At 39.5% G+C, this 27,775-nt stretch overlaps 6 protein-coding genes across 7 annotated transcripts; 2 read left to right on the top strand and 4 right to left on the bottom strand.

The window, feature by feature from the left end:
• Window positions 1-3,472: 3,472 nt before the first annotated feature.
• Window positions 3,473-7,466, bottom strand: LOC126599685 (cell division protein FtsZ homolog 2-1, chloroplastic-like). The gene is made up of 8 exons (XM_050266099.1): window positions 7,233-7,466; window positions 5,825-6,587; window positions 5,433-5,732; window positions 5,169-5,259; window positions 4,613-4,737; window positions 4,239-4,331; window positions 3,916-3,981; window positions 3,473-3,809 (listed from the first exon to the last, which is right to left on the bottom strand). The coding sequence occupies exons 2-8, from the start codon at window positions 6,473-6,475 to the stop codon at window positions 3,690-3,692; spliced, it is 1,446 nt and encodes a 481-aa protein (XP_050122056.1). The 5' UTR covers window positions 6,476-6,587; window positions 7,233-7,466; the 3' UTR covers window positions 3,473-3,689.
• A 962-nt stretch (window positions 7,467-8,428) lies between these two features.
• LOC126599705 (iron-sulfur assembly protein IscA-like 1, mitochondrial) lies at window positions 8,429-10,939 on the top strand. The gene is made up of 3 exons (XM_050266121.1): window positions 8,429-8,706; window positions 8,816-8,933; window positions 10,470-10,939. Exons 1-3 carry the CDS (start codon window positions 8,517-8,519, stop codon window positions 10,567-10,569), a joined length of 408 nt encoding a protein of 135 aa, XP_050122078.1. The 5' UTR covers window positions 8,429-8,516; the 3' UTR covers window positions 10,570-10,939.
• Window positions 10,940-15,279: 4,340 nt separating this feature from the next.
• Window positions 15,280-17,630, top strand: LOC126599689 (F-box/LRR-repeat protein At1g67190-like). 2 transcript variants are annotated; one of them, XM_050266103.1, is made up of 2 exons: window positions 15,280-15,509; window positions 15,897-17,630. In XM_050266103.1, the coding sequence occupies exon 2, from the start codon at window positions 16,104-16,106 to the stop codon at window positions 17,352-17,354; it is 1,251 nt and encodes a 416-aa protein (XP_050122060.1). In that variant the 5' UTR covers window positions 15,280-15,509; window positions 15,897-16,103; the 3' UTR covers window positions 17,355-17,630. The 2 variants fall into 2 exon arrangements, with proteins under 2 accessions (XP_050122060.1, XP_050122061.1); XM_050266104.1 differs by lacking the exon at window positions 15,280-15,509 and having other exon boundaries at window positions 16,119-16,252; window positions 16,372-17,630.
• Window positions 17,631-18,624: 994 nt separating this feature from the next.
• Window positions 18,625-19,405, bottom strand: LOC126599697 (NDR1/HIN1-like protein 10). Its single transcript, XM_050266113.1, has one exon. The coding sequence runs from the start codon at window positions 19,403-19,405 to the stop codon at window positions 18,800-18,802; it is 606 nt and encodes a 201-aa protein (XP_050122070.1). The 3' UTR covers window positions 18,625-18,799.
• A 625-nt stretch (window positions 19,406-20,030) lies between these two features.
• On the bottom strand, window positions 20,031-20,675 carry LOC126600374 (NDR1/HIN1-like protein 10). The gene has a single exon (XM_050266963.1). It carries the CDS (start codon window positions 20,673-20,675, stop codon window positions 20,031-20,033), a length of 645 nt encoding a protein of 214 aa, XP_050122920.1.
• A 3,059-nt stretch (window positions 20,676-23,734) lies between these two features.
• On the bottom strand, window positions 23,735-24,587 carry LOC126599700 (NDR1/HIN1-like protein 3). The gene has a single exon (XM_050266116.1). It carries the CDS (start codon window positions 24,393-24,395, stop codon window positions 23,826-23,828), a length of 570 nt encoding a protein of 189 aa, XP_050122073.1. The 5' UTR covers window positions 24,396-24,587; the 3' UTR covers window positions 23,735-23,825.
• Window positions 24,588-27,775: the final 3,188 nt, after the last annotated feature.

Genomic DNA, 27,775 nt, shown 5'->3' with positions numbered 1-27,775 from the left:
AGAGCTTAAAAATACTTAAGGAGTGCTTATGTAGCAAAAAGGGCGAGTAAAGGCAATACCATCCACTTCCCCTTATATGGATCCACTATTGCATGGAACTTTGAATGTTGTGTAAATGTTATTTTTTTGTTTAATTTTATGGTAAATTGAAGTATATATAAGACATATGTTTCATTCATTTTGAGTTTTATTGACAAATAAAACTTACAAACGCATCAAATGAAAACGATGAAAAGGAAAAAGATCGAATAGATTCCTTTACATACATAATATTTAAGGATAAAAAGGAGAATTCGAACTCGAACTCGAACTCGACACACATGAAGGAGTACATATATTGTAACCAATATGGTTAGGTCCACATTTACGATGATATACTTAGTCCATCCACACACTATTTGATGAAAAATCGAACCCGATGTACTGATATTTGAGGTTATTTGTTGTAAACATCACAAGAGCACAATCCAAGCATATGTGGATGGCTATAGGTCTCGAGGGAATCGACAACTAGTCACATACTAGAAGTTAACATCTATTTCCATAACCACATGATTTGGCAACCACAGCCCCACTGGAAATGTTGAAAAAGATTGACAGAATGTAGCCATGAGGGTGTGGGTGTGGGTAAAGGGGTGGGGTAGTATAGGTCCTAGGTTCGATGAACCTCCTCGTAAACCATATAAAAAAGATTGGCAAAAAGTAGCCACCAAACAAAAAAACACCACTTGAGAACTGGTAATCACTTTTGTTGTTTTTTAGTTAAAATAATCATGAGATTCACATAACTCTCTACTTCATAATTAAAATCGCAAAAAAAATCTTTAAGTTTGTTCATTGTAAATCAATATGGTCAGTCAATGAAAAATTTGTTAATGTTCTTGTTAAATTGTCAAGTGAACGATTACATGATCACCTTTTAAGAGTATTTTTGTCAAACTAACCATTCCACTAATTTACGGCGGACAAATTTAAAGATCACTTCTATCGATTTTCAATGTCAGGAATCAAAAGTGATGAGTTATGCCAATCTCAAACTATTTTGGCTAAAAATACCCACTCTTTTTCTCTTTATATTCGTGCTCTTTACTCTTGATTACCAAATTTAAGAAATAAAACAAAAAATAACGAACAAGATGAAACATGAGTGTGTTGAAAATTTGTGTCGTTATCATTTTATTTAAATCATTCATACAAAATGGTAAAATAGCAGAAACCACTCAAAACTTTGTGAATATGAAATACAAGAATTTGATAAAGGGACTGACAGAAATTGTCTTCTATCCCTTAGTAGAAAAAAAGAAAAAGACGAGTTGGTATTTTTCCGGTTTGAGAAACTACACAAATTGTCCATTTTAGCCTTCAATATCGCATAGTACAAAGTTATAAAGTGCATTGTCATAGGTCATAGGCCATGTCATTTTTCTGTTCATTGTCCATTTTTATGGGGCATTGGACAATTTGGGCCACTTGTGAACTGATGACAATTCAATCAGATTTTTATTTTCTTCATTTTGAAACTGCTAAAGTGGAATTCAATGGTATCAAACCCGTGAGTCATGAAATTCGAATTCAATATTTTTTACTTATAAATATTAAGAATGTTACTAAACTGTAATACTAAGTGACACACGTATTATTCATTGTGAAACTTTTAAAATAGGTCGAATTATAGTTGGCCAGGTTATTGCAATTCAAGAATAATGACTTAGCTTCGTCAAAATTTTCGGTGGATTAGTACGTAAAGTCAAATGATTATAAACTAAATTTTTGTAAGTGTTCTTTATATTTTTTTAACTTGCAATACCTTCAAGCCTTTAACGTCGAATTAAATGTCAATATAGTGTCTCAATAGCGAGGAAAAAAGTTCTCGCTACAATCTTTTCTTGAAGGGGCTCCTACGGGGACTGGCGAGGAAAGAAATTGCTTGCCCAAAACATTATGCGAGAAAAAGAAAGAAGTTAGCGAGGAAAAATATTCTCGCTAAAGAACATAATTGTAGAAGATAGGTTGTCTCAAAACTAAACAATTTTGATCGTTGAATTGCAACTCAGAGATACAAAGTTCACTCTTTTTACAAGCAAATATCCTCACTTGATCAATTATTTTTTCTCGAAGAATGTTGTCTCACCAAATTTTTTTTCGATACAAGTAATATTCTACATTAAATTCAACTAAATATAAAGAATAAAATTCAAACTGAGTGCAATAAAGAGCACATTACTCTAATTAACTTAACTAATCCAAACATATTCTCATAGTTAAATAGATAACTATCCTTGCAAATCCAGCATCTAAGAGCATCTCCTGACGTAGATTGGCAATCATCACCTTTGCTGTGAAAATTGATAGCAATTTTAAGTTATTTTTAAATTGATTATTAAATGCTATTTACCATTTTTATTATTGTTTTTTATTCTAAATGCAGAATTCAAATTCAGTACAATATTCTAACTAACTTGACTAAACTATACATATTTTTCTCAGAGTTAAATGGGTAAAAGTTATCAATCTAGCATCTATGAAGAATGTTCAATTCATTTGATCATGTAATTAATTCATTTTCTAGCACATAATTTCATTTATTTGTGCATTTGGCAAAGCATTTCCACAAAATTTCTATTTACACCCCTCCCGATGAATTTTCAACCCATGTGCCGTTTTGGCGGGTACATGCTCAAGGACTCCACCGGCTTGGCGCAAACCATCCAAACCTACGCCCGAACGAAGCAGCCGCACCGAGTATCCACTATGCATCCTTCTCGCGAACCATCTTGTTATCATGTACTCGAAATGCGGGGATCGACTATGCACTCAAACTGTTTGACAAAATTCCGCAGAGAAACTTGGTTTCTTGGACGGCAATGATAACTAGGTTTTCTCAGAATTTGGGGTTCTCGGAGACTTTAAAAACGTTTTCCCAGATGAGGGTTGCCGGAGAGAACCCAACCCAGTTTGCATTTGCAGGTGTTATAAGAGCTTGTGTGTTTCTCGGGTCGATTGAGATAGGGAAGCAGATGCATTCTCTTGCTTTGAAGTTGGGCTTGACTTGTGAGTAGTTTGTGGGTAGTAATTTGGCCGATATGCAATGGAAGTGTGGGGTGATGGTTGATGCTTGTAAGTTTTTCTAGGAACTGCCATGTAAGGACGCGTTGTCATGGACTTCGTTGATTGATGGGTATGCAAAGAGTGGTGATTCTGAGGCAGCTTTACTAACTTATAAAAGGATGATTGTTGATGGGATTGTTATAGATCAACATGTTCTTTGTACTGCATTAAACGCTTGTCCTGCGTTGAAGGATTGTAAGTTCGGAAAGTGTCTTCATTCGACTGTTCTGAAGTTAGGACTTCAAACGGAGGTTTCTGTGGGCAACGCTCTGACTGATATGTATGTGAAGAATAAAAAGAGGTGTGCGGAAATTATTTCCCTTTAAATTGCTTCTATATCTCACCTTCAAGAAAGAAAACGCTGTACATGCCAATGATGTTTATTCAAATCTTCCGACGAAAAACAAGATCCAAATGACTCGAAATGGGAAACATACACTCGGACGTGGATGCATTCATATAATATGAAGGCTAGAAACTGCTAACAAATGGCAAATTGAGGATCTATCATCTAGTATCTACAGAGGCATATTTAAATCCCTCATATGGATGCTGAGGTGAAGAGGTCAGGAGGCATGAGATCAAGCTCTTGGATAACGGGAGCCCCCCTTTTTCTTCAAGAAATCAGGAATCTCAACTGAACTACCTTCCATGAAAGAGGATGGCCGTCGATTGATTCCAAGGGTGACATCTCCTTGCGCCTGCATTTTGGTAGAGTTTGTGAAATTGGTTAAGAGAGGGAGAGAGTTAGTTGTGTGAGCGCGCGTGCGCGCAAGGGGGGGGGGTGGTGCATGTGTTAAGGAATACCTGGAGTGGCCTGCCTTCATTTTCTTCTTGGCGTTTGAATCCAGTAGCAATAAGAGTTATACTGACCTGTGAAGACACGCAACATGGAATTTTAAGATGTATTCAAACCACAAACCACATGTGAAAGATTAGCCGAGCATGTATATTTGTTACCAATGATACGCTTTTAGATGCAGATATGCAATCCTTTGTGATCATGCCATAACGATTGGAACAGCAAATTTATGATGTTCAACAGAAATTAGGAAGCTTTTGGAAGAAGGCATATGAGATTTTCTTTTGGTACCATGTTCTCTTCAGAGAAAGAGAGAACAAATACTTACTTGGCCACTGAGAGATGGATCTGTCACTGCTCCAAATATTAAATTTGCTGTAGGATCGACAAGATCATATATAACCTCGGCTGCAGCATTTACCTATGAGAATTTCCCCATTTGAAATTAGAGGGTAAGAGAAGAGAAATACAACGCCATATCAAGTTATCAACTGTGAAATGGATGCAATGGTGAAACCGTAAGAATAATTTTGAAAGACAGCTTTATCTCACAGAAACAAGGCAGACCAGACTTCAACGTGGAACGGATTTTCTTTTACAAAGATTTGGAAAGGATCTTATACAGAAAACAAACAATTTCAGCCCATGACTCCATAGATAGAACCAAAAAGCAGAGTAAGAGTGAGAGAGAAGATGAAGTACCTCATAAAGGGTCAAATCAGTTCCCCCAGTTATGTTCCAGACAATTCCAGTCGCCCTCTCGATACCAATATCTAGTAAAGGTGATTGGATGGCATTTAGCGCAGCGTCTCTTGCCCTCGTCTTCCCTGCTCCAAGAAAATACAAAGCTCAGAAAAAAAAATCATAGCACAAAACTAAGAAAAAAAGAAGTTTTGGGGTCATCAATACTGAAACAAATAGGCTTGACGACGATGTATCCTAACATAATTAAGGAAGAAAGAAGTTTTGGGGTCATCAATAATTCGAATCTAAGACCGAAAGACCTATTTGAAATTCTAACAAACTTGAGATTATGTCTCCTTTCTGACCTTTCCTTCTCATGCTCTAACAAAAAAAACTGAGAAGTTCTAGATGCCATTTATTCATTTATTCTGTATTAACTTCACAAGAAAGTTAGCCACAATGGTGTCATTCAGGAAGGCAATAACCAAAATAATCAAGTCCGTTATTAAAAGTGAAGCCAATAATTTGATATAAGCACTCTAAACATCCTAGCAGTATGTAGCTAAAGCATTACCAGTTGCAGTTCCTATCCCCATCAACGAAGAACCTGCGTTGGCCATTATAGCCCGTACGTCAGCAAAATCCACATTTACCAGTCCTGGTATCTGCAATCAAGATGACAAACCATCAATTATAGTAACAAACCATTGCCCGAAAAAGGGAAATGCAATGATCCTCAAATAAATAATCAAAACCCTTGATAGACTAGATGAATGATCTTAACGGTCAGAAGTTAAGATTACAATTCAATATACAATATCTTTAAAGATCACCATACCGTGATTATATCAGAGATGCCACGAACACCTTGACGTAGAATATCATCGGCCAGATTAAATGCCTCCGTTACTGGGGTAGATTGGGAAACTGCAGTCAATAACTTGTCATTTGGAATGACTATCAGTGTGTCAACGTTTTCTCTCAGAGCTGCGATTCCTTCCTGGGCTTGCACTGCCCTTTTTCGTCCCTCAAAAGAGAAAGGGGTTGTAACGACACCAACAGTCAATATACCCATTGACTTTGCAACCCCTGCAACTATCGGAGCTCCACCAGTTCCAGTTCCTCCACCCATTCCTGCCTGCATATGAAGATATTTAATGTCAAGTGCAGAAATGCATAAAATAGGCAAGTGTTGGGAAGTCACGACGGAGGAATAGCATTTGAACCTACCGTAACGAAGACCATGTCTGATCCATACAGTGCTTCTTCTATTGATTCTCTGCTTTCTTTTGCAGCGTTCATACCAATATCTGGGTTTCCACCAGCTCCAAGACCCCTGGTAAGTTCTTGACCAATTTGTATACGGTTCTCGGGAAAGACAGGAGACATTTTCATGGCTTGAATATCAGTGTTAAGAATCCAGAATTCCACACCCTTCATTGCACTCTCTATCATGCGATTAACTGCATTTGACCCTCCACCGCCAACACCAATAACTTTGATTTTTGCTTCACCATTACTAGGGGAAGATTTGTCACTTAAACTCTCAGTGACACCTTCACCTGAAATATCTTTTCTAGGGTTGCTCAATGTATTGTTTCCCTCTCCTCTAAGCAATGAAACTTCAGGGTGTAGATTCAGAAAAGGGTCTCTATTATTCTGATATGAACCGACACTCTTAGAGTTGATTGAGCACTTAACTTGAGGCAAACTTGACTTAAGGGTTACACCCATAAAACCGTACTCCTCAGACACTTTTAAGCTGCTAACTCTTCCCAAGTGATTCTCCGTTCCAAGGTGACCCCCAAGTCTTGTTAGTATCCCCACCGGGTTTCTAGTATCAGAAAGGGTAACATAATTCGACGCATAAGTCGCCATCATGTAAAAGCTGAGACTTGAAATCTCAGAGACAGGTAAGCTGATGAATGCCAAGAAATTTAGAAACCCAAATGACTTAAAATTTCAGTTCCACCACAAATCTCTCTCCCAACACCTGTTTACCAAAAAACCAGATAATTGTAAGAAACCACAAAACGTAGCAGATTAATTACAAACACTCAAAGGCCAGCAAATGGTAAAACGTCACATGTCAACTAAACCCAAATCAAACACAGACCCCACAAACTTCATAGCACGCATTACAATCCCAGGAAATAATTACAACCCGAAAGGCAAAACCCACGGCAACTCTGCTACTCAAAGTAACTATGAGAAAAATTAGAAAAACAAACAGCAAGCAAGCAAGCAAGCAGAAACCAATTAGAAAAACAAACCAGAGAAATGTAAGAGTAAGACCCCATAAACTTCATATGGCACATTACGGTCCCCAGAGAAAAATTACAACCGGAAAAGAGAAACCCAACAACAATTAGGCAAAATTCAATAGAACTATGAAGTTAACAGCAATCAAGCAAGCAGAAAACAATGAGAAAGAAGCAAACAAGAGAAATGTAAAACCTCAAAAGACAACAATTAAGTAAAATTCAATGCAACCATGAAGTTAAACAGCATCAAGCAAGCAGAAAAAAGTAAGAAATGAACAAACCACAGAAATACAGAACACACGGAGACCCAATTTCCAGAAAACAAGAAGGAAACAGAGAAATGGGCAGCAGGGGTTTCAGAGAAACTTACAGACCTGATAAATCCGAAGAGACCTAGGAAGCAGAAACAAGAGAACTCCTGGGAGCATTTGGTGGCGTAGAGCCCAAAGAGCCAGATTTGGACTGATGATTGCGAGTTGATCGACGAAGATAGAGAAGCGTAGGAAGTGGAAAAGGAAGCAACAAACCTACTAAGAATAATGAGAAATCTGGTTGAAAGGGGAAGTAAATGCGATTTGGTGGTTTGGATTTTCAGGTGAAAAGCATGTGGGTGTGGGCTCTTTCGAAAACAAACACAAACTCGCGCAAAACCCTTTTCTTTCAGTGACAAGGGTTTAACTGTTGGGCTGTGTTTCTTATTGCTTCAAGTTATTGTGTTCATTAGTTGGGCCCAATTGTAGAGTCTAAGTGAGCATTGGAAATGAGGGGAGAACGTTTGATCACCTGATATGTCTGACCATCCAACGTTGATACGTTTCAATTATGAAAATATCATTTGTATTTGATTATCGATTTTTCAATGGCATACATGTTGATGTGCTTGTCCGTGAAATGTCACATGAGAAATAATTTACAACGTAAAATCATGTTATTTGACATAGTTTGATTGACACTGACAACTCACTATTTAATTTCAAGTCATGATCGTTCAACTTCTTGAGTAACACTGGTTACTCGTTAACCACTATAATTGTTAGGTTCGACACAAAGGTCTCCACATAATATCACATAAAGCTTTTTACAGTAGATCGAAAATTTTGAATTTAATTCTTATGAATAGAATGAAATTCATATTTATAAGAATCAAAATCAAAGTGCCTGAACATACTAATACATATACAGACCGCACAAAAAGCTGCAAAAGGCCAAACATAACTACAATTAAATACCACTATTATTGTTAGTGGTTACTAAGCGCGTCAATAATAATCTCAATTCTCGCTTACTCTCAACAAAAAAATACAAAATAATCTCGCTGTAAAAAGAAAATTATCATTGACATTCAAAAAAATCTAATTTCATACTCTTCGCTTTTTTAAAATAAAAATTTAAAATACACAATTAAAATTTTGGACGCCAAGAAAAAAACCCACATATAAACATCACAGGGACAGGGAGGTAATTTGCCACAAGCGAGAATCTCTTGCGACACGCAATGATGTTTCTATCGTCCACGGAAACTTCCAGAAACTTGTTCAAAACGCAACGTAGAGCTGAACGAAATGACGGAACTACCCGGCGCGAGTTTCCAACGGGTTTGCCCTTAGATCCCAGAGAGACAAATCTGGGAAGAAGAGAAGACATAAAAAATCCCACCGATGGCTTCGCAAATTCTGGCGGCGGCAGCCGAGAGGATCGGACCGGCGGCGAGGCGACAGGCCGTGAGCTTGACGGACGCGGCGTCGAATCGGATAAGGCAGCTCCTAGAGCAGCGCCGGCGACCATATCTTAAACTCGGCGTCAAGGCTCGCGGCTGCAACGGCTTGTCCTACACTCTCAATTACGCAGGTGCGGCGGCGTTTGGATCCTGATCGTCAAGTTTCTTCTTTTTCTTGAATTTTGTTGAGTTGAATTGTGAATTTCGTAAATTAATTTGCTCCGATTTGCTCATTTGTAGATGATAAGGGGACGTTTGACGAATTGGTGGAGGATAAAGGTGTGAAGATTTTGATCGATCCGAAGGCTCTGATGCACGTCATAGGAACGAAGATGGATTTTATAGATGATAAACTCAGGTAAATCTTCTCTTCCTCTTTTTTTCCCCAGTTTTTTCTCTTTTTTTTTGGAGGATTTGTGGGAAATTTATTAGCATGTTTGGCTTCTGAGAAATTGTTTGGTTTTGATTTGAATTGGGGATGTGTAAATTTTTTATATTTGTTTGGTAGAGAAAATGAACTTTTGCTGTGTTAGAAGTGGAATAGGCTTTTTTGTATTTATTTCCAGTGTCAATTTGATGTTAGGATGCTAAACTTGTGTATCGTAAGGATAATAGGTCTTCGAATTTCGGGTTGAATTCCGGAGAATATATGAGTTTTCACCTTGAAATGAACCAAGAGTCTTGGGGCCTGTTTTGGATTGCTTCTGGAAAGAGCTAAAACTGCTTTCTGGCAATAAAAAAATGCTTTTGATTGGGTTGGCAGAAAAACTTGAAAGCGTTTTTTTGGTTGTATTGTAGAAGCACTAGCACTTTCAGTGCTTTTACTTATGAGAAGTTAGTACTGGTTTGGTAGGAACTTTTATAAAATGTAAAAGTGGATATAAAAAAAAGCTGAGAAAAAGGTTTATGGTAAACACTTAAAAACAGTTTATTTCACTGTTTTGGTTGAAAAAAAACTGAAAACATGAAACAGCAAAAATAAGCTTATTCTTACAGCACAGCAGAAACAATTTTTTTTTCAAAGCACAACAATACCAAACCAGCCTGTAATCTCAAACGAGCTCTTGCAACCGTATGACAATCAGTAAGCTGATGTGCTGCAACTGACTTTTTTTTTGGGGGGGGGGGGGGTGGGCATTTTCATATTTATGGTGGGCATATTGCCATTTTATCAACTCTATCATCGTCCCAACGAATCCTCTGCTACCTTGTACAATACCTAGACTGGTGCTGCTTAGCACTGATATTATCAACATCGGCTTTAGGTCTCCAGCCTTGCCCATAATGTCACCTTCGCTGATGGTCAGCCTTCCATTCCTGTCCTCACAACTATCACATGACTATTTCATTAAGACCGACAGTGGACCATGATTTTAGGGTTCATCACTTCCACTGCTGCCATTAGTACTTCAACCTCTGTTTACTGTTGCATGCACGTGTTGTGCGCATTCAATGGAAAACTGAATGTGCATGCTAAAAGGGTGGCTTCCATGTGCGTGTTAGGAGAGATTATGGTACATGTGTATCCATTTTTACATGGGCAGAAACCAAACCATGAAGAAAGATGGTCTGCTAATTTTATTTTGCTTGCGTATTTTTATTTTTTTGGGTATATTTGCTTGCTTTATTACTCCATGAACAAGTACTTAAAATTGGGAATCTTGACACCTTTGTTTCAAAAAAGCAGCTGAATGGCATGGTATTTAGGTCCCTCGTTGATCAGATAAAAAGTTTTTAAATTCAACTGCGGTGGGCACTGATGTCTCCTTTTCATTTGTTGGTGGTGCATTGATACAATCAGGATATGCCCTTGGCTCCACAACTTTCTTGCTTATGCCTTCGATCACCGTTGCCTTCCTGCTTTTCCTCACGCGTAATTTATTTACTTTGGCAGGTCTGAGTTCGTTTTTATCAATCCCAACTCTAAAGGACAGTGTGGTTGCGGGGAATCGTTCATGACAACAGGCAGTAGCGGAGCTACCAAGAAGGTTTAAAGAATCATATGGCCAGCTAGTGACGTACCAAGACTTTCACTGACTAATTATTTGTGTTGGCGCCGGCGTGACCATTGTAGTCTCTGCTAACTCGGGTCTTAAGTTGGCATTCTTCTGTAAAGATGATTCCAATTTTGTTTGGGAGAACACATTGTATATCTATAAAATTTTGTGCTTCTTGAAATTGTATGAACTTTTGTAATGTCAACATGTAAAAGCTGCTGACTTGTGGAAATTGCGTTGACGACTTTTCACTTATAAGTGAGAGGTCGTATGTTCGAATTTCATGACTGACATGTTTGATCTCTTACCTCGTAGTGTAAATATATCATTATATCAAATGAGTTATGGATCTTACTCCAGTTTTTCAGATTGGGTTATAGTTTTCACTCTTGAGGGATTTTGTTTTTCATTGATATGAGCCATATTGTGTACCGGAAAATTTGAACACAAAACCTCAAGTACAAAAGTGAATTTTCTTAAACATTTGAGCTACAATTGATTTTTTGAGCCACTTCGTTTTTCTGATTCTCAAACAATCTCACTTATAGTAGTCTACCTTCGTCCACACATATTGTTGATCTCCTTTCGGAATCCAACTTTTTTTCCAATTGATGTAGGAATTAGTATTCATGTAATAGGGGACTCAAATAGGAGAGATATTTTTGAGTGTGCTCATAGCATGAGACGGTAAATCATATGTTATTATACAATTAGATAGACACATGGAAAAAAAAAGAAATTCCTCCAATTACATAAGACTTGTGATGAACGACTCTGTGTTCTGGATATACTGAAAATTCTCCATATAAGATTCACCTCATCTTGAAAGAGGATTGCATTGGGAAACAAAAAAATTCCAGGTAATTGGAAATGAGAATTTTAACAAAAAACTCCCCGTACTGTTCACTTTAACAAAAAACCATATTTTTACACTAAAAAAATCAATCATGGTACTATTTATTTTACTCTTTATTTTGTCTTTATCGTTAAAACTCAAAATTTTCAAATCATTTTTGTTGATGCACAACACCGGAGGTCTTGGAACAACGTAAATCTGACCGTGAATCTGCAAGAAATGTAAATAACACAAGATGTATCGTGGTTCACCCCAAGGTTTGGGCTATGTCTACACTGATTATTGTATTTCTCTGAGAAGTGAGGGGAGTAAGGGAGAGAGCTTCTGAGGGTGAGAGAACTCTTCCCATAGCTTAAGAAATGGCCTCCCCTAATTGTGAGGGTGAGAAGTCATTTTATAGAATAAGGGCTCCTCACTTATTACATATTTGCCCATTCCTTTATTACATAATTACATTTAAGTCCTCTGAGTATTTATACGAGATCTAAATACGGAAGCCCTAAGTATGGTACAAACAGTAGTCCCCCAAGTCTTCGGTCAAGATAGTCTTTTGGCTGGAGACTTGAAATTCAGTCCATGTGTGGGCCAAAGTAACTAGATGTTGTCTAGAGCTGAATACTCGATATGAGGCGGCGCTCAATGTGAAATGAGGCTCAACTAAATATAGCACATGTTGCGAGGCTGCTCGACGTGTGGCTTATGTTGCATTGGTTAGCTCGGCTTGTGGCGTTTGAAGGTGAATGAGTCTCTTTTATAGAATAAAAGCTCACTCCTCAATACATAAATGATGGGCTAGAGTTGATGCTCGCAGCGAGGCGGTTGCTCAGTAGGCGACGATGCTCTCTAATGATGGTGAGGGAGTCACTTTTATAAAATAATGACTCACTCCTCAATGCATGAATAATGGGCTAAAGTTGATGCTCTCTAATGATGGTGAGGGTGTCCCTTTTATAGAATAAAGGCTCGCTCCTCAATACATAAGTGATGGGCTAGGTCCCCCAAGTATTTTGTATTTTTCATGAAGCCCGGTTGAGGCCTAATATATGGTATATAATGTAGTCCCCCAAGTTTTCAGTCAATAGAGTCTGTTGGCTGAAGACTTCAAATTGAATCCATGTATGGGCTGGAGTGGTGGTTGTTCGAAGGCAGTATTTGTATACCCTGCATTGAAGCTTTGTAGGTGAAGCTTTGCAAGTGAAGCTTTGAAGCTAGAGCTCTGTAAATGAAGCTTTTGAAACTAAAGCTCTGTAAATGAAGCTTTTGAAGCTAGAGCTTTTGTAAATGAAGCTTTTGAAGCTAGAGCTTTGTAAATGAAGCTTTTGAAGCTGATTGACATGAGTGATGCTCATGAATGTTTATGTTGATTGACATGAGTGATGCTGATGAATGTTTATGTTGATTGACATAAGTGATGCTCATGGATGTTTGTCATGAGTGATGCTCATGGATGTTGACATGAGTGATGCTTACGAATGTTTATGTATGAGTGATGCTCATGAATGTTTATGTATGATTTTGAAGTACTGAGCGTACTTTTGATCACCTGGTTGGTGGTAATAGCGGCAGGTTGCCGAATAATTTTAGAGTATTGGGCGTACTTTTGATCACCTGGTTGGTGGTAATAGCGGCAGGTTGCCGAATAATTTTGGAGTACTGGGTGTACTTTCTATTTTGGGTTTATGGGCCTTCGCCCTCCACACAACATTTCGGCCCATTTATTTTGGGCTTTGCCCTTTTTTTTTTACTATTACCCTTTGATGGGGTTTATACAGATGTCTCCGAAAGATAAAGAAAATAAATTACATCATTAAAAAATAAAAGGAAGTTCATCCACAAACACGTGCAGCCTGGTCATGATTTCTCTTTATCCTCCTCCTTTTTCTTTTTCTTTAACATCATGGTGTCGTCTGTGAAGAATGGGAACATGCATGATGAAAGTTGGTGGGCATCTTCTGCGCTGTCATCGTGCCAAGTTGATTCCTTTAATCAACAAAGAGCCTGGGTTGCTATGCATTAATTGCTCATTTTCCTGTAGCTTTACTGATGGTCTCCATTTTCTTTTCTTTGCTTTTGCATGTGGGTGGTCGACAAAAGCCATCCGTGTGGGTGGTCGACTAAACCCTTCAGACTCACCATTTCCGTGTGCTCTCCACAAGTAAACAAAATCTGGTAAAGAAGTGGAGCATATTGCAAATTCTTTATGTCCTAGCCAGGGAAAAAGATGGGTATATTGAACGTTTCAAGAAGGCTGCTGATGTATGGCCCCCAAAAGGATCCAGTTTTTGCTCTTTCTTGCAGAAGCTTCATACCCAATTTCATTGCCCATTGTTCATCTACCAAATGGTTCCACATTGTTCGATTTACTCATATTCAAAACTCACTACAGCCAGGAACTAGGCGAGCCAAATTGTCGAGAACAGAGTTGACACCATCTCCGTCGTTGGATTCAATTAAGCCAAATCTCAACGGTACGTGCTCCGGAAGAACAATTAGTTCGGAACCCTTTGGGATTTCCTCAAAAGCCATCAATCCAACACCAAATGAACTATCTTGAGCCATCTTCACGGCCTCGTGCACGAACCCTCATTCCCTACGGATCCACTTGATCATGTCCGACAGGTGTGGAGCCAGGTGCGCAGGATAGGAGGCAGAGACAGCGCAAGTTAGAGGGCAGAAGGCGGTAAAGGAAGCCATTAACATCTTGGAAGCTGCCATGGTCGAGCCACACTTCAAGGCACTTAATCTTAGCATTTTTAGATGATACGACATCGTTGTGAGGTAATAATAAGTCTTGGTTGAAGAGAGAGTAGACGGTGGGTTTGATTTGACCGTTGGAGAAAATCTCGTCGGCTGAGACGAGCGACATGTGTGGGCCGAGTCCGACGGTGAGCCACGGCTGCTTGGGTGGCTTCTTGGCTTCGACAGGCGCTGTGTCCGAGCTCACTGGCGTCGCGAATGCAGCGGAGGGAGATGGTGATGACGAGAATTGGGACATTATCTGAAGTGATGGGATCGAAGTAGGGGTTTTGAGAAGCGGAAGCAGCGATGGCCATTGGGGAAGCGGACGGTGGCGATGGATGATAGGGAAGCAGCAGCGTTCATAATCTGGATGGGTCTTGGAGACTTGTGCAACGACAAGAACGGCGGAGATTTCAGGCTCGCGAACGCCAAAGTCGCCATTTCTGCCCTCACATTCCACCTGAAAAGTCAACAGAGATTCGCGGTGACTAAATCTGGGCTGGCTGGGCCCAAGTAACTTCTCTATGGTCCAACCCAAATTTCCCAATGGTTTATTTTGGCTGGTGATGAAACAGTTTTGGGGTTTTTTAGGTGAGCAGATTCACGGTGGAGTGTGGTGAGATGGAAAAATGAAAGAGAACCGACATAGCTTTTTGTGTCGATTCCCACAGACGGCGCCAAATGTTGATGCACAAAACCGGAGGTCTTGGAACAACTTAAATCCGACCGTGAATTTGCAAGAAATGTAAATAACACAAGATGTATCGTGGTTCACCCCAAGGTTTGGGCTACATCCACACTGATTATTGTATCTCTCTGAGAAGTGAGGGGAGTGAGGGAGAGAGCTTTTGAGGGTGAGAGAACTCTTCATATAGCCTAAGAAATGACATCCCCTAATTGTGAGGGTGATAAGTCATTTTATAGAACAAGGGCTCCTCACTTATTACATATTTGCCCCTCCCTTTATTACACAATTACATTTAAGTCATCTGAATATTTATACAAGGTCTAAATACGAAGACCCTAAATATGGTACAAACAATTTTCATTAATTTTTATTAATGGAAATCAAATTTCCATTTTCTCACGTGCGCAATTACTCTCCACTTTCCCACACGTGGTAGAGAAGAGAAGACCTTCCTTCGGTCCTTCCCCTGTTCTCATTGCAGAGTCAGACTCTTTCTTCCCCAAAGGTTTCGTCTTTCAGACCAAGCAAGCAGGTTTTGGTTGGTTCGTCTCTCCATTCGTTTGTCCAGAACCATTGAATTCCGCATTCAAGTGATGATTGGGATGATAATCCCAATGACACTTGGCACTTTCGGGTTTTGATTTGCTTCCACGGGTAAGCCTGCTCTGGTTTTCTCAATGTTTCATCCATTTGATTATCCTTTTTATTACGTTAATTTTTGTTTAATTTAATTTTTATAGGTTTATGGGTTCTATGTGTTTTTGCTCGATTTAGTATGTTGATGCGAAGCTGTTGAAATTTGTTTGAATGATTGAATTGGGTTTATGTTATTGAGTTTGTTTGGATTCTTGTTATTGAATAGATATTGATCCAGTTCAAAATCTGCCAACTTTTGAATTGTTGACTTATTTGTAATGCCCAAAATACTGGATTTTTTCAATTTCTAGTAGCTAATCTTTGCTTTCCATGCTTAATTGTAGTGACAATTACTGATTGATTATTGGAAGTCCAAAATATTGATCTGAATTTTTGCATGTATAGATGACGTCGTGAATTATCTCGAAAAGATGGGAGATTGGTGTTTGGCATTGATGGTTCTTGGTTTTTCTTACCTTTTGTGAAAAACCCAGATGGAAGGTTTGACATTTCTGGATGGCTAATTGTGTGGTGTTGATTTTTAATCTTCATGGGGTACATTGAATTTTGAGAACAAGAGCTTCCCTCGGATTTTGTTAGTTTTTTGTGTATATGGAGCACCTTCCAGTTGAAGTCATAGGTAACATACTATCCCGGCTTAAAGCTGCCCGAGATGTGGTGATTGCATCTGCGACTTGTAAGAAATGGAGAGAGGCTTGGCGCAACCACCTCCACACTCTTTCTTTTAATTCCAATGATTGGTCCGTCTATCATGATCTGACAACAAGTAGATTGGAAATTCTTATAACTCAAACAATTTTCCAAACTACATCATTGCAGTGTTTATCCATTTTAATGGATGATGTTGATGAATTTTCAGCTGCCCCAGTGATTGCTTGGCTCATGTATACCCGGGACACTTTGCGGCAACTGCATTATAATGTGAGGACTACTCCGATTGTGAATATCATTGAGAAATGCAGTCGGCAGAAGCTTGAAGTCTTGGCATTGGCTTATAATTCTGTAACAGGTGTTGAACCCAGTTATGAGAAATTTCCATGCTTGAAGTCACTTTCGCTAAGTTATGTCAGTATCTCAGCATGGGATTTGAGCCTTTTGCTTACCGCATGTCCAAAACTTCAGAATTTGGCTCTTATTAATCCTGATATTGCCATGTCGGATGCACAGACAACCATGGAACTTAATAGTCCTTCTCTAAAAGATATCTATGTGGAAGCTGTCAGTTTGGATAAGTTCATACTAGAGGCTGATAGCATTGAGAATCTGCACCTGAAAGATTGTACCCTCGAGCTTTTTGAGCTTATTGGTAAGGGGTCACTGAGAGTTTTGAAGATCGATGATGTTAGTGTCCTCCATCTTGATATTGGTGATAACACAGAGAATCTTCAGATTGTGGATGTTAGCAGCTTCACTATCATGTGGCCAAAGTTCTATAACATGATCTCAAAATCGTCAAATTTAAAGAGGCTTCGGCTCTGGGGTGTTGTATTTGATGATGAGGATGGGGTTGTGGATTTGGAGACTGTTTCTTCTTGCTTCCCTCAGTTAAGCCACTTATCATTAAGTTATGACTTAAGAGATGTTTGTGGCTTGCAGGGGTCATCGCATTTGGAGAACGTGGTTGTGCTAGAACTTGGATGGACTATAATCAGTGAGCTCTTCTCAGACTGGGTAGCTGGATTTCTAGAAAGATGCCCTAATTTGAAGAAGTTAGTCATTTATGGGGTAGTTTCAGAAGCCAAATCCCATGAAGAGTGCCGAGTTTTAGCAAGCTTCACCTCTTCCATTGTCCGGCTGATGAGAAAATATCTGCATGTAGAGGTACAATTCGATTATGAATAGAAGACTAGAAGTCCTGCTGACTGAATTGGTGCCTGTTGAAATATTTGTTGAGCGTGATTGTACAATAAGGTACATGGCAGAACTTCATTATTCCTATCATCCTCATAAAAATATGAAAAAGGAAGCCCCTTATTTTCCGTACAAGATTATGCGTGCTGAGCAAATGTAAATTTACAGATTGTTTTGAAAATCAATTTTGTCTGTTTATTTCAGGCTTGTGTTTGTTTCATAATATTCAAAGGGAAAATTTCATATACTGAAGATTATTTCGTTTTAGCTTATGTGCTATGTTTTCAATTTGTTAGGTACTGTCCTTGAAAACGCGTCCTGTTATTATGATTTTTTGCACTGTACCGTACATCTCAGGGTTCTGTGTAGTCTACAGGATCTGTCAAGATATGAACATTCCTGCACATTGTGGCCTTGAAACCACAAGCGGATGTTTCATTAGGACTTAAAGGGACCTGCAGCTTGCAGTCTATTGTGCTAGATGGGCACCCGGTTGTCTTGGAATTCATTTACCCAGCTCTTGGAATTCATTTACCCAGTTCTTTCCCGAAGAGCAAGCTGCACAGTATCAAACACCACCAACCGCTGCCCTTCAAGAACTGCATACAAAATGCTCGTGTTCTTGGTGGCCTTGGTAAAATGGTGCCAAACTCAAATTCACGATAGCAAACCTGTTCTTTTCTATAGTTAGCAATGACTTGAGTGCAAGGTTGTAGTTGAGAGTAGTGTTTCTGGTGTCGGTGTCGGTGGAGCTGAATTGGGTCAGAGAGGCGGTGGCGATGGTGACTTTGGGCTCGTCGGAAGTTAAGATGTAGCAGATAATGGGTTAGGCAGAGAAAGGTGCTGCAGAGTAGGCACAACCTCCTCCAGACATGGCTGAGAGAAAAAGAAGCAAGTGCAGTGAGAGATGGAAAAGTATACAGCACAATAAAGGGTAGTTTTTGGCTTTGTCTAATTTAAATGATTAAATAGTGGAACTTCCAAGGAACTTTTTTGGGTTAGGGGGAATTGCCAAAGTTACTGATTGGAACTAGTTTCCAGCCCCTTAACTTGTTTCCATTTGTTGCGAATCTGCGTAGTCAAGTCGGTTAGAACGGTGTTCTTCCCCAATCAAGTTCGAAGCCCCTTTCCGTAGTTTGAAAAATTGCATAAATGTAGCCATGGGCCTTTTGAGAGTGCTTATGTAGGAAGTAATGCTCGGAAGTAGTTTTGCTGGAGTTACTTTTGTTAGAAGCACATTTCTTTTTAAATTTCTAAAAAATCAAGTGCTTCTTGAAAATGTACTCAGAAGCAATTGTAGAGGAAGCTGCTGAGTTAAAAAATATCACAATTAATCATACAAGAATTTATCAACGACAATTTGATACATCAGGGATGAGATTGTTGAAAAGGGTCATATTTTTTTGGATCGAAAATCGCAAATCCGTGGCTTGTGTCTAGGATTCGCGGAGGACATGAACATTCCTGCATTTTGTGGGATTGAAACCATTCACGGATGTGTTGTTAGAACTCACAGGAACCTTCAGCTTGCAGTCGATGTTGCTAGAACCGTAATCTGATGTCTTGACCTTGCCGTACCTGGCCTTTACCAGAAGATAAATCTCCACATCAATACTGTAAACACAGGCAGCAGTCTCCGAGTTAAACTGAGAAAGGTCGTGTTCCCCAAATGCCACCCACTGCTGACCTTCAACGAGTACATGGTTTAAAGTGGTCGTGTTCTTGCGGCCTTGGTAAAATGGCTCCAAAGGCAATGTCACATTAGCGAACCTCTTTTTTCTGTAGTTGGCAAAGACTTGGATGCGGCGGTAGTATATGCCAACCCTTTTGTTGGGGTTTCGGATGGTGACGTTGAGCGCGAGATTGTAGTAGAGAGTGTTGTCGGTGTTGGTGAAGTTGAATCGGGTTAGAGAGGCATTGGAGACGGTGAATTTAGGCTCTTTGGGAAGGAAGATCAACCAGAATATGAATGTGGTTAGGCACAGGCAGAGGAAGGCCTGCCCGACGAAGTAGAGGCAGCGTGTGCCGCACTTTGGAGTCATTGCACGAGAGAAAGAACAAGAAAAATGGTATGAGATGGAGTTGCATATGAGGTATCGTCTTGTATATATAACACAAAAGGGTGGATTTCGGCTTTGTACATATGAAAAATCTTAATTACTAGCTAGTTAATTGACCGCTGCCAGCCATTGACAGAAAGGTATGTATATCTAGCAATTGACTTTGTTGGAAATGTCTCGAGGAACTTCCAAAGAGTCCTTCTGGTCTGGAGGAACTTCCGAGGTTGTTCAATCCGGGTGTCGCCTAATCGCCAAAAGAATCGAAATACCTTCTGTTTTACTGATATAATTAGCTAAATTTTTTCTATGCAGAAGCACATGGAGGAAGAGGGTTTTCGATACTTGATTGAAGTAGTTTCTGGTAGTTATGTTGGAAGCTGTGAGAGAATGCACAATCAAAGACGTGAATGAAGGGTTGAGTTGGGGGAAAAGGTTTACGAGACTGCGATTTGAGAGTTAGTTGTGACGACTTTTTGGTCCCTGGGAATAACATAACGTTGAGAAATTATTTAGTGTGTGTGACAATAACGCTACTTGGAAACGCAAGATGCTGAGCATATGATAAGTTGAATTGCTTCATATAATTTAAGCACAATTCTAAAAAAACTTAGCCTGAAGTATCAGGATCAGAAAAGATTTTAACATTCCCACACTTAGTAATATTGAAACCACCAGCAGAGGTTTCATTAACATTCGAAGGAACCTTCAGCTTGCAGTTGATTTTCCGTGACGGCGTGTAATAGCTTGTCTTCAACTCGCCAAACTTGACACTTACTTTTACAGCAAGCTGAATATTGATGTTGTATACACCGGCAGCAGTCTCCGAGTTAAAATTGGAGATGTCATTTTGCCCAAACACCACCTCCCCCTGCCCTTCAAGAAATACTTGTTTTAAGACGGTGGTGTTCTTGTGGCCTTGGTAAAATGGAGTCGAAGTCAATGTCACCAAAGTAAACCTCTTCAACCTATAGTTAGCAATGGCTTCGATGCAGTTGTAGTAAAAGCCAACCCATCTGTTGGGGTTTCGGAAGGTGATGTTGAGCGCGAGGTTGTAATGGAGAGTGTTGGTGGCGTTGGTGAAATCGAATTGGGTGAGAGTGGCATTAGTGTCGAAGAAGTTCAGCTCTTTGGGAAGGAAGATCAACCAGAATATAAGGAGGGAGAGGAGGGAACCCAGGAAGATGCTGTTGAACAAGCAGAAGGAGCAGATCCGTAGGGGACGCCACTTTCTAACCCATCTGAATTTTGACATTTACTTGGTTCACTCCAATACCTCACTTTGACACGTCCTGACATTGCCTTTGCAGTCAATTACATTGCTTAGTTTATGTCAAAGCCTACAACCACTCATTTTATTGCTGCCAAACGTATTATTCGATACATCAAAGGCATTCTGGAATTTGGTATTGTGTTTCGACGCTCTTCTGGGCCTCTCACTCTTCATGGTTAGTCGATGCTAACTAGGCTGGCTGTCCGAATACTCGCCGTTTCACTTCCTTGTACTTGTCTTTTCATGGACCTAATCTTATTTCTTGAAGCTCAACTAAGCAGACCACTGTCTCCCGTTCTAGTGTGGAGTTTGAGTACCGTGCTCTAGCTCATGCATGTGCCGAGTCCATTTGGCTTTCCTATCTCTTGTATGAGCTTCGTCATGCAGCACCACCACCGATTTTCCTCCTTTGCTATAATTTGAGCACTACTTATATGGCAACCAACCCTGTTTTTCATGCCCGAACCAATCATATTGAGTTAGACCATCACTTTTTCAAATAATATGTTTAACTTATATGTCACTCCTAAGGTCCATTTTATTCCATCCATTGATCAGCCCGTTGATGTCCTGTGAGCTTAGGTTTCTTGTAAAAAATAATGATGTTACTTATACGCCAAGTCATGAATGTGTATAAAAGTGTACTATTATATAAATCTATGAAGACCATCTACTTTTATACGAATTCTACGATCAATTGGTTGAGAAAAACCCAGATATAATAGTATGGTGGCGATGTCGATTATCGTTAACTAATGATGTGACACCAATATGGATAATAACTGGGCACCACGTGTCATTAACCATGTGGACAATGACTGAGCATTACGTGTCATTAAGGGGTTCACATGATCATTAAAAATTAAAAAAAAAAAACATTTTTTTATCACAAAAAAAAAGAAAAAAGAAAAATCCCTTTTGTTACTCGTCTTCCTCCAGAGGAAGTTTGATCCGCCCATCCGTCCCCAATCCCCTCCGCATCCCACTCAACCTTCCTCTCCTACCTCACCCTCCGGCCACCTCTTCTTCCAGATTAGCCGAACCCACCTTTCCTCATCAAATCACCACCGTGAGCATCCAATTAGCCTTCCCTCTCATCAAATCGCTGCGAGCGTCCAATCACCGAACCCACATTTCCTCGTCTTCGACGCTGACCGATCTGCGGATGCATTTGAGGGCTAGCTTGGTGACGGCACAGCAAAGCACAAGACCGTCGCAGCAGAACTACAGACTAAATGGGGGTGCTCAGAGAGGTGGCGTTGTCCTCTGCTGTGCCGACAGGACAACGTTGTGCTAGGCTTGCAACGAGAAGGTTCACAAAGTGAACAAGCTCACGAGTTCTTTTTTCCTCCCACATGCCCAATTTTGAGTTTATGATTTGCAGAAGTTGTTGGGTAATTGAATTTTGTTTGAATTTTTTAGTTTGATTTGCAGGTGGCAGTTGGGTAATTGGGTTTTGCTTGAATTTTTTAGTTTGAAGTAGGATTTGCAGGAGGCAGTTGTGCGGCCTAGAAGATTTAGCTTTTGGTAATTTTAATTTTGGATTCCGGCAATTGGGTTTTACTTTTGTAATCAAATTATTGGATGTTCTTGAAGGAGATTCAGAGTTTGTGTAAGAACTCTTCGTGGTCTCCGTCGGTTTTGAGGTATTTGCAGGGAAAGGCTGAGACATTTGCAGGAAATTTAAGTACCCAAACGGGACGGAAAAACCTGAGAAAACAGATATGCCAACGGCTGGATCTATTGCGGCGGTGGTGAAGCCTCTACATGTTCGCATTTGAAGAAACGGTTGCTCATTTTTTTGAAAATTGAAAGATTTTCGTGATTAGGGTGGGTGGGTGGAGTCGAAGATGGAGGGGGAAGGTGGATGTATGACGAGTCGAAGAGGAGAGGAGAGGAGAGGAGAGGAGGGTTTGGTGCAGAGGAGAGAATGGAGGGATAAGGGAGGAAGGGAAGGTCGGGGGAGGTAGAAGACGGAATAACAGGTGGGGTCTGATTATTGTCTATGGCATCACGTCATTAGTTAATGAGAGACTTAACAGCCAAAATAATAGATGTATGAGACTGTCTCAAAATTAACACTTTAGGTATGACTCTAGACGAAAAAAACTTTATGTACCAAACGTTGAAAACCACAAAACTTAAGAGTAATAAACTGAGATTTATTCTAAAAATAAATAAACAGACATCGTACAGAAAATAGGGCTTCCCAAAGCTCCAAACATTCAATGGTTTTTTTAATATATAAGCTCAAGTCAACGTGGAAGCGTGTTTTGTGAGTGATCTATATACGTGCGTTTGCAGGATTATTGAAGGACTTAGTTCATGTAGCTTCCAAGTCGCTGACTTCTGAAATGTTCCACCATTTCTACGATCCCCACATAACAAAAAGAATTAAAGATTTCAACAAATTGAAATATTGTACCACTGATTGTTGTATACAGATATATATATATACATGTATTGAAGGAGGCTACAAGCCTACATCTATTACAATTTACATGCATGTATGAATGTACGCATGCTAATATATATGGACTGATTCTTAGAGTTATTGGAATTTCAACAAAATTGTGTCACTGCTGAATCAAGTAGTTTTCGATATATATATAGTTGTGAGAATGTATTTTAGTTATTCATCAAACAATCACGCAAAACGGTGAAAGGGTAGTTTTTGAAGTTGTTAAAGCTTTTCTCTTAAATAATATAGTACAGACAAAAAAAAAATACGTAACAAGTTCTTTAAAAATATTAAGAAACTTTCATTTTCTTTTTTATACGATTGAAAGCGAGGAAGGAAAAATCAAACATGAACCTCTAGTTTAAGAATAAATATTCTTAATCAACTAAGTTATAACACACCGAAAATTGCCTTTTTAAACATATGCATATTGGCAAAAGACATATATAGCTGTGTGAAACAAAATGCTACTAATTAAGAGAGCTATCAGCATATCATTGTGTGTGTTACACCACACTGCATGGCGATCGACGTGATGTATGGAATCCACAAAAGAGTTGTTCCTAGCTAGAATGAAGTGTAAGGGAAATAAAAACCCTTTTCTTATTAATTTGAGAAACTAAAACACAATCCTCCAAACCATGCATGCACGTACATTAGAAGACAAAAATCTAAGCCTTCTCACACTTGGCAACCTCAAATTTTACAGCAGATTTTCCGTTAGAATTCAAAGGGACCTTCAAGTTGCATGCCATCTTCATATTCTCTTGAATCTTGATTGTAGCATACTTTGCCCAATGCTTGACCTTCAACTTCAAAACGATATCATAAACCGTACTAGTCTTCATCTTTGAAACCTCATCATTTGGAAGAGACATCTTTTGCTCCCCCTTGAACAATGCACTCACCGGATGCTTATCCTTGTGCTCTACCTCGAAGGGGTCGATGCTAACGCTCATTAAACTGTCGTGCTTGTAAGAAGCAACGGCTTCGAATTTCTCGTAGTGGAAGTCCGACCTTTTGTTAGGGTTTTCGACATTTATCGTGACCGCTAAGTTGAATTTAAGGATTTTATCGCTCGACAAGTTGAATTGGGTCAGAGACGCATCAGTCACCTCGTACTTGATCCCACGTTTAGGGCTGTATTCGCGAACAACGATAACAGCGACGCTGAGGGCAATGATGAAAACTATCATGAGGATGCAACAAAAGCAGCAACATTTTTTCCAATTGCAAGCCATGGTTGATGAAGGAATATTATTTGTATTGCTTAATTATAGAAAGAGTGGAAGATTCTTTCTATATCTGCATCACCGGCACCAACCCCCTCAAAAGATTTTGTTCTTCAAGAGGGCTGGAAACTAGAGTGCGAGAATCTGAGTTCTCGTTCAATTCACACGTAGGCCACAGAGGAAAAGAGGTTACAAATGCCGGGTGTGGTGTCTTTATAATGGCTATTGATTAGGCAAGGATAATGTGCAAAATTAGTAAATACATGTATTATATTTGTCTGTATTTTCGAAAACTCCGCGTTAATCCAGTGTTCGTAAATTTAAGAACACCAACTTTTGAGGCCAGCCGCACACAACTGAGTTTTGATTAATGCGGTTTAAAATTTTTGCAAAAATAATAAATAAAAAAATGAAAAATTTCAAGCCAGGAATGTAACAATTACTAATTATAAAATGTTATATGAAGACTTAGATTTAGTCAAGTTAGTTAGAGTATTGTATTCTTTGTATTTAATTTCTGAGATGAATCTTCAATTGGTTTCAAGGGATATCTCATTTTATCGAACAATTACTAGAATGTGATAGATTCTTTATTACGCATTCATATATCTCCATACTCATCTACATGAACCCAAGCAACACATTGTCAGCCTGTTAAAGATCATCTATTAATCATGTACACAATACATTAGAATAATACTCTCAGATACTTAGCTTAACTGTTAAGTTTTGGGTTGTTAGAATTAGTTGTGTAAAATGCTTAGTCAGCATTATTATGTATTTTATGTGTATGTATATACACTGTGTACTTTGTAACTGATGTAATGAGAAAACCATTTTTCAACAAATCCAATCTCTCTCTAGATATTCTCTCTCTCTAATTTCTCTCTAGAATCTTGAGTTTCTCCAGATCCCTAATCTTCAACATGGTATCAATCGCCTTCGTCTCACGACTTCGATCCTTGCTTCCGTGAATTTTCTCGCCTTTTCTTACCTCCCAAACAGATCTTACCTTTTTCTTTTCTGCATCTTGTCTGCTATTTCCATGGCGACCACCACGAATCCTTCTGATTCTCCTTCTCCTGCAACTTCTTCTGCCCCGGCTCCCTCTCTCCTCACTCCGATTGCATCTATCACTGTTCAGAATGTTGCTGGCATGGTTCCAACTAAGCTCAATCGTCAGAATTACATTACCTGGCGTAGTCTGTTTCTTCCTGTTCTGAAACGCTTCAAGCTTATAGGGCTCATAAATGGCGAAAATCCTTGTCCACTGGAATTTGTTCGTGACTCCTCTGGTTCTCGGATTCTCAACCCCGATTATGAAGCTTGGTGTGAACGAGATCAGATTTTGACAATTTGGATCCATTCTACACTTGCTGAGGATCTTCTTCCACTGACGATTGGGATGGAAGATTCGCGGTCTCTTTGGCAGTCTCTTGAGCGTCGTTTTGCTGGTGCTTCGCGCACTCATGTCCACAGTCTTCGCTCCAAGATTCAGAATATTCAGAAAGGTGATTCTTCATTGACCGACTATCTCAACTCCATCAAAGAAATCTCTGACAAACTGGCCACGGCTGGTGAGCCGATATCTGAGAAGGATCTTGTTGCGTATATTCTTTCTGGTCTGCCTGATGAGTATGAATCGTTTATTGATTCAATTGAGACGCGATCTGAAGATGTCAATGCTGATGAACTTCACGGCCTTCTTCTCAGTAAAGAAATTTCTCTTCAAAAACGCAAGACTCGATCATCTTCCTCCTCCGCTCCTTTTCATGCCTATACAGCACAGCCACATCCAACTGTCTATAATTCCTTTCGCGGAAATTCTCGAGGAAAGTCTCAGTATCGCAATCGATCTAATCAGAATCGTCATTTTGGGGCTAATCAAAATGGTAATTTTGGACCTAATCCGAATCGTTATTTTGGAGCTAATCGGCATGGTAATTTTGGCGCTCATAGCAATTCTGGTGGTGTCCTTGGCCCTGCTCCAAATTAGAATCGATCATAATCATTTTTCTCTGGTCGTCCTAATCCATGTCAACTATGTCATCAACATGGTCATCTTGCTATTTCTTGTGGTCAACTTTCACAATTTGCGTCTCAGCACTCTCAGGCCTTCACCAACACTCCTGTTGGCATGTCTGCTATGACTGGTTCCTCTTCCCCAAGCTATTGGCTCACTGATAGTGGTGCTTCACATCATGTCACTCCTGATCCAGCATCTCTCAACTCAGCAATTTCATACACTGGTACTGAACAACTGTTCGTCGGTGATGGTAAAGGTCTCTACATTTCTCACACTGGATCTGCACTTATTCGAACTGCCAATGCTGCGTTTAAACTGAATAATGTTCTTTTAGTTCCTAAAACTTCTTATAATTTGCTCTCAGTCTATCGTTTTGTTCATGACAATTGGTGTTCTCTGACATTTGATCCTTTTGGATTCTATGTCAAGGATCTAAGAACTGGGAGGACGCTTTTCCAGGGCCCCAGTGAAGGAGGTCTTTATCCCTTCTATTGGAATGCATCTAATGGCGTATCTGGCATTGCTATTTCACCTCATGCCCTCATGATAGCTAAAGCAGACATCCATATATGGCACAGAAGGCTTGGACATCCTTCTTCTATAGTGTTAAATAAGGTTGTCAAGCACAGTAATCTCCCTATTGTTGGTTCAGTACATAAACAATCCTTTTGTTCTGATTGTCAATTGGGGAAGGCCTCTAGACTCCCATTTTCTGTTTTGCCTTGTACATCCACTAAGCCATTTCATATCATTCATGCTGATGTATGGGGTCCTTCCCCCACTCCTTCATGTACTGGATATAAATACTATCTCATTCTTGTTAATGATTTCACCAAATATAGTTGGTTATGTCCGTTGTACTTCAAATCTGATGTGTGTTCTGTTCTTCAAACGTTTGTATTAAAAGTTCAGAATTGGTTTGCTTGTAAGATTCAGTGCCTGAGATCTGATTCAGGGGGTGAGTTTCTCAGCTCTATTTTACAAGGTTTTCTTAATGCTCACGGTATAGTCCATCAATTGAGTTGTCCTCACACTCCCGAGCAGAATGGGTGCGCTGAGCGGAAACATCGACATGTTGTGGAAATGGGTAGGACTTCGTTATCTCACAGTGGTTTGCCCTCTAAGTTTTGGGTTGAAGCATTTCAAACCGCAGTGTATCTCATCAATAGACTGCCATCTCAGTTTTCCTCTTGTCCCTGGGAGTTAATGTTCAAAGCACCACCTAAATATCATGTTCTGAAGACTTTCGGTTGTGCCTGTTATCCTTGGTTACAACCCTATAGTTCTCATAAACTGGACACAAAGAGTAAACTCTGTGTATTTTTGGGGTATAGTCTGCATCACAGTGGGTACAGATGTTTTG

Source organism: Malus sylvestris, chromosome 14 (assembly GCF_916048215.2).
Source record: "Malus sylvestris chromosome 14, drMalSylv7.2, whole genome shotgun sequence".
Classification (NCBI taxonomy): domain Eukaryota; kingdom Viridiplantae; phylum Streptophyta; class Magnoliopsida; order Rosales; family Rosaceae; genus Malus; species Malus sylvestris.
The sequence above is the reverse complement of the archived record's forward strand: the minus strand, read 5'-3'. Positions and strand labels throughout refer to the sequence as shown.

Excerpts from the sequence above, each read along its gene's own strand:
- LOC126599685 (XM_050266099.1), bottom strand. The coding sequence starts at position 6,475 with ATGATGGCGACTTATGCGTCGAATTATGTTACCCTTTCTGATACTAGA. Across the intron at positions 4,332-4,612 it reads CTGATTTGACCCTTTATGAG|GTAAATGCTGCAGCCGAGGT; the intron begins GTACTTCATCTT and ends AAATTCTCATAG. Across the intron at positions 3,810-3,915 it reads ATGAAGGCAGGCCACTCCAG|GCGCAAGGAGATGTCACCCT; the intron begins GTATTCCTTAAC and ends ACCAAAATGCAG.
- LOC126599705 (XM_050266121.1), top strand. The coding sequence starts at position 8,517 with ATGGCTTCGCAAATTCTGGCGGCGGCAGCCGAGAGGATCGGACCGGCG. Across the intron at positions 8,707-8,815 it reads CTACACTCTCAATTACGCAG|ATGATAAGGGGACGTTTGAC; the intron begins GTGCGGCGGCGT and ends GCTCATTTGTAG. Across the intron at positions 8,934-10,469 it reads TTTATAGATGATAAACTCAG|GTCTGAGTTCGTTTTTATCA; the intron begins GTAAATCTTCTC and ends TTACTTTGGCAG.
- LOC126599689 (XM_050266103.1), top strand. The coding sequence starts at position 16,104 with ATGGAGCACCTTCCAGTTGAAGTCATAGGTAACATACTATCCCGGCTT.
- LOC126599697 (XM_050266113.1), bottom strand. The coding sequence starts at position 19,405 with ATGACTCCAAAGTGCGGCACACGCTGCCTCTACTTCGTCGGGCAGGCC.
- LOC126600374 (XM_050266963.1), bottom strand. The coding sequence starts at position 20,675 with ATGTCAAAATTCAGATGGGTTAGAAAGTGGCGTCCCCTACGGATCTGC.
- LOC126599700 (XM_050266116.1), bottom strand. The coding sequence starts at position 24,395 with ATGGCTTGCAATTGGAAAAAATGTTGCTGCTTTTGTTGCATCCTCATG.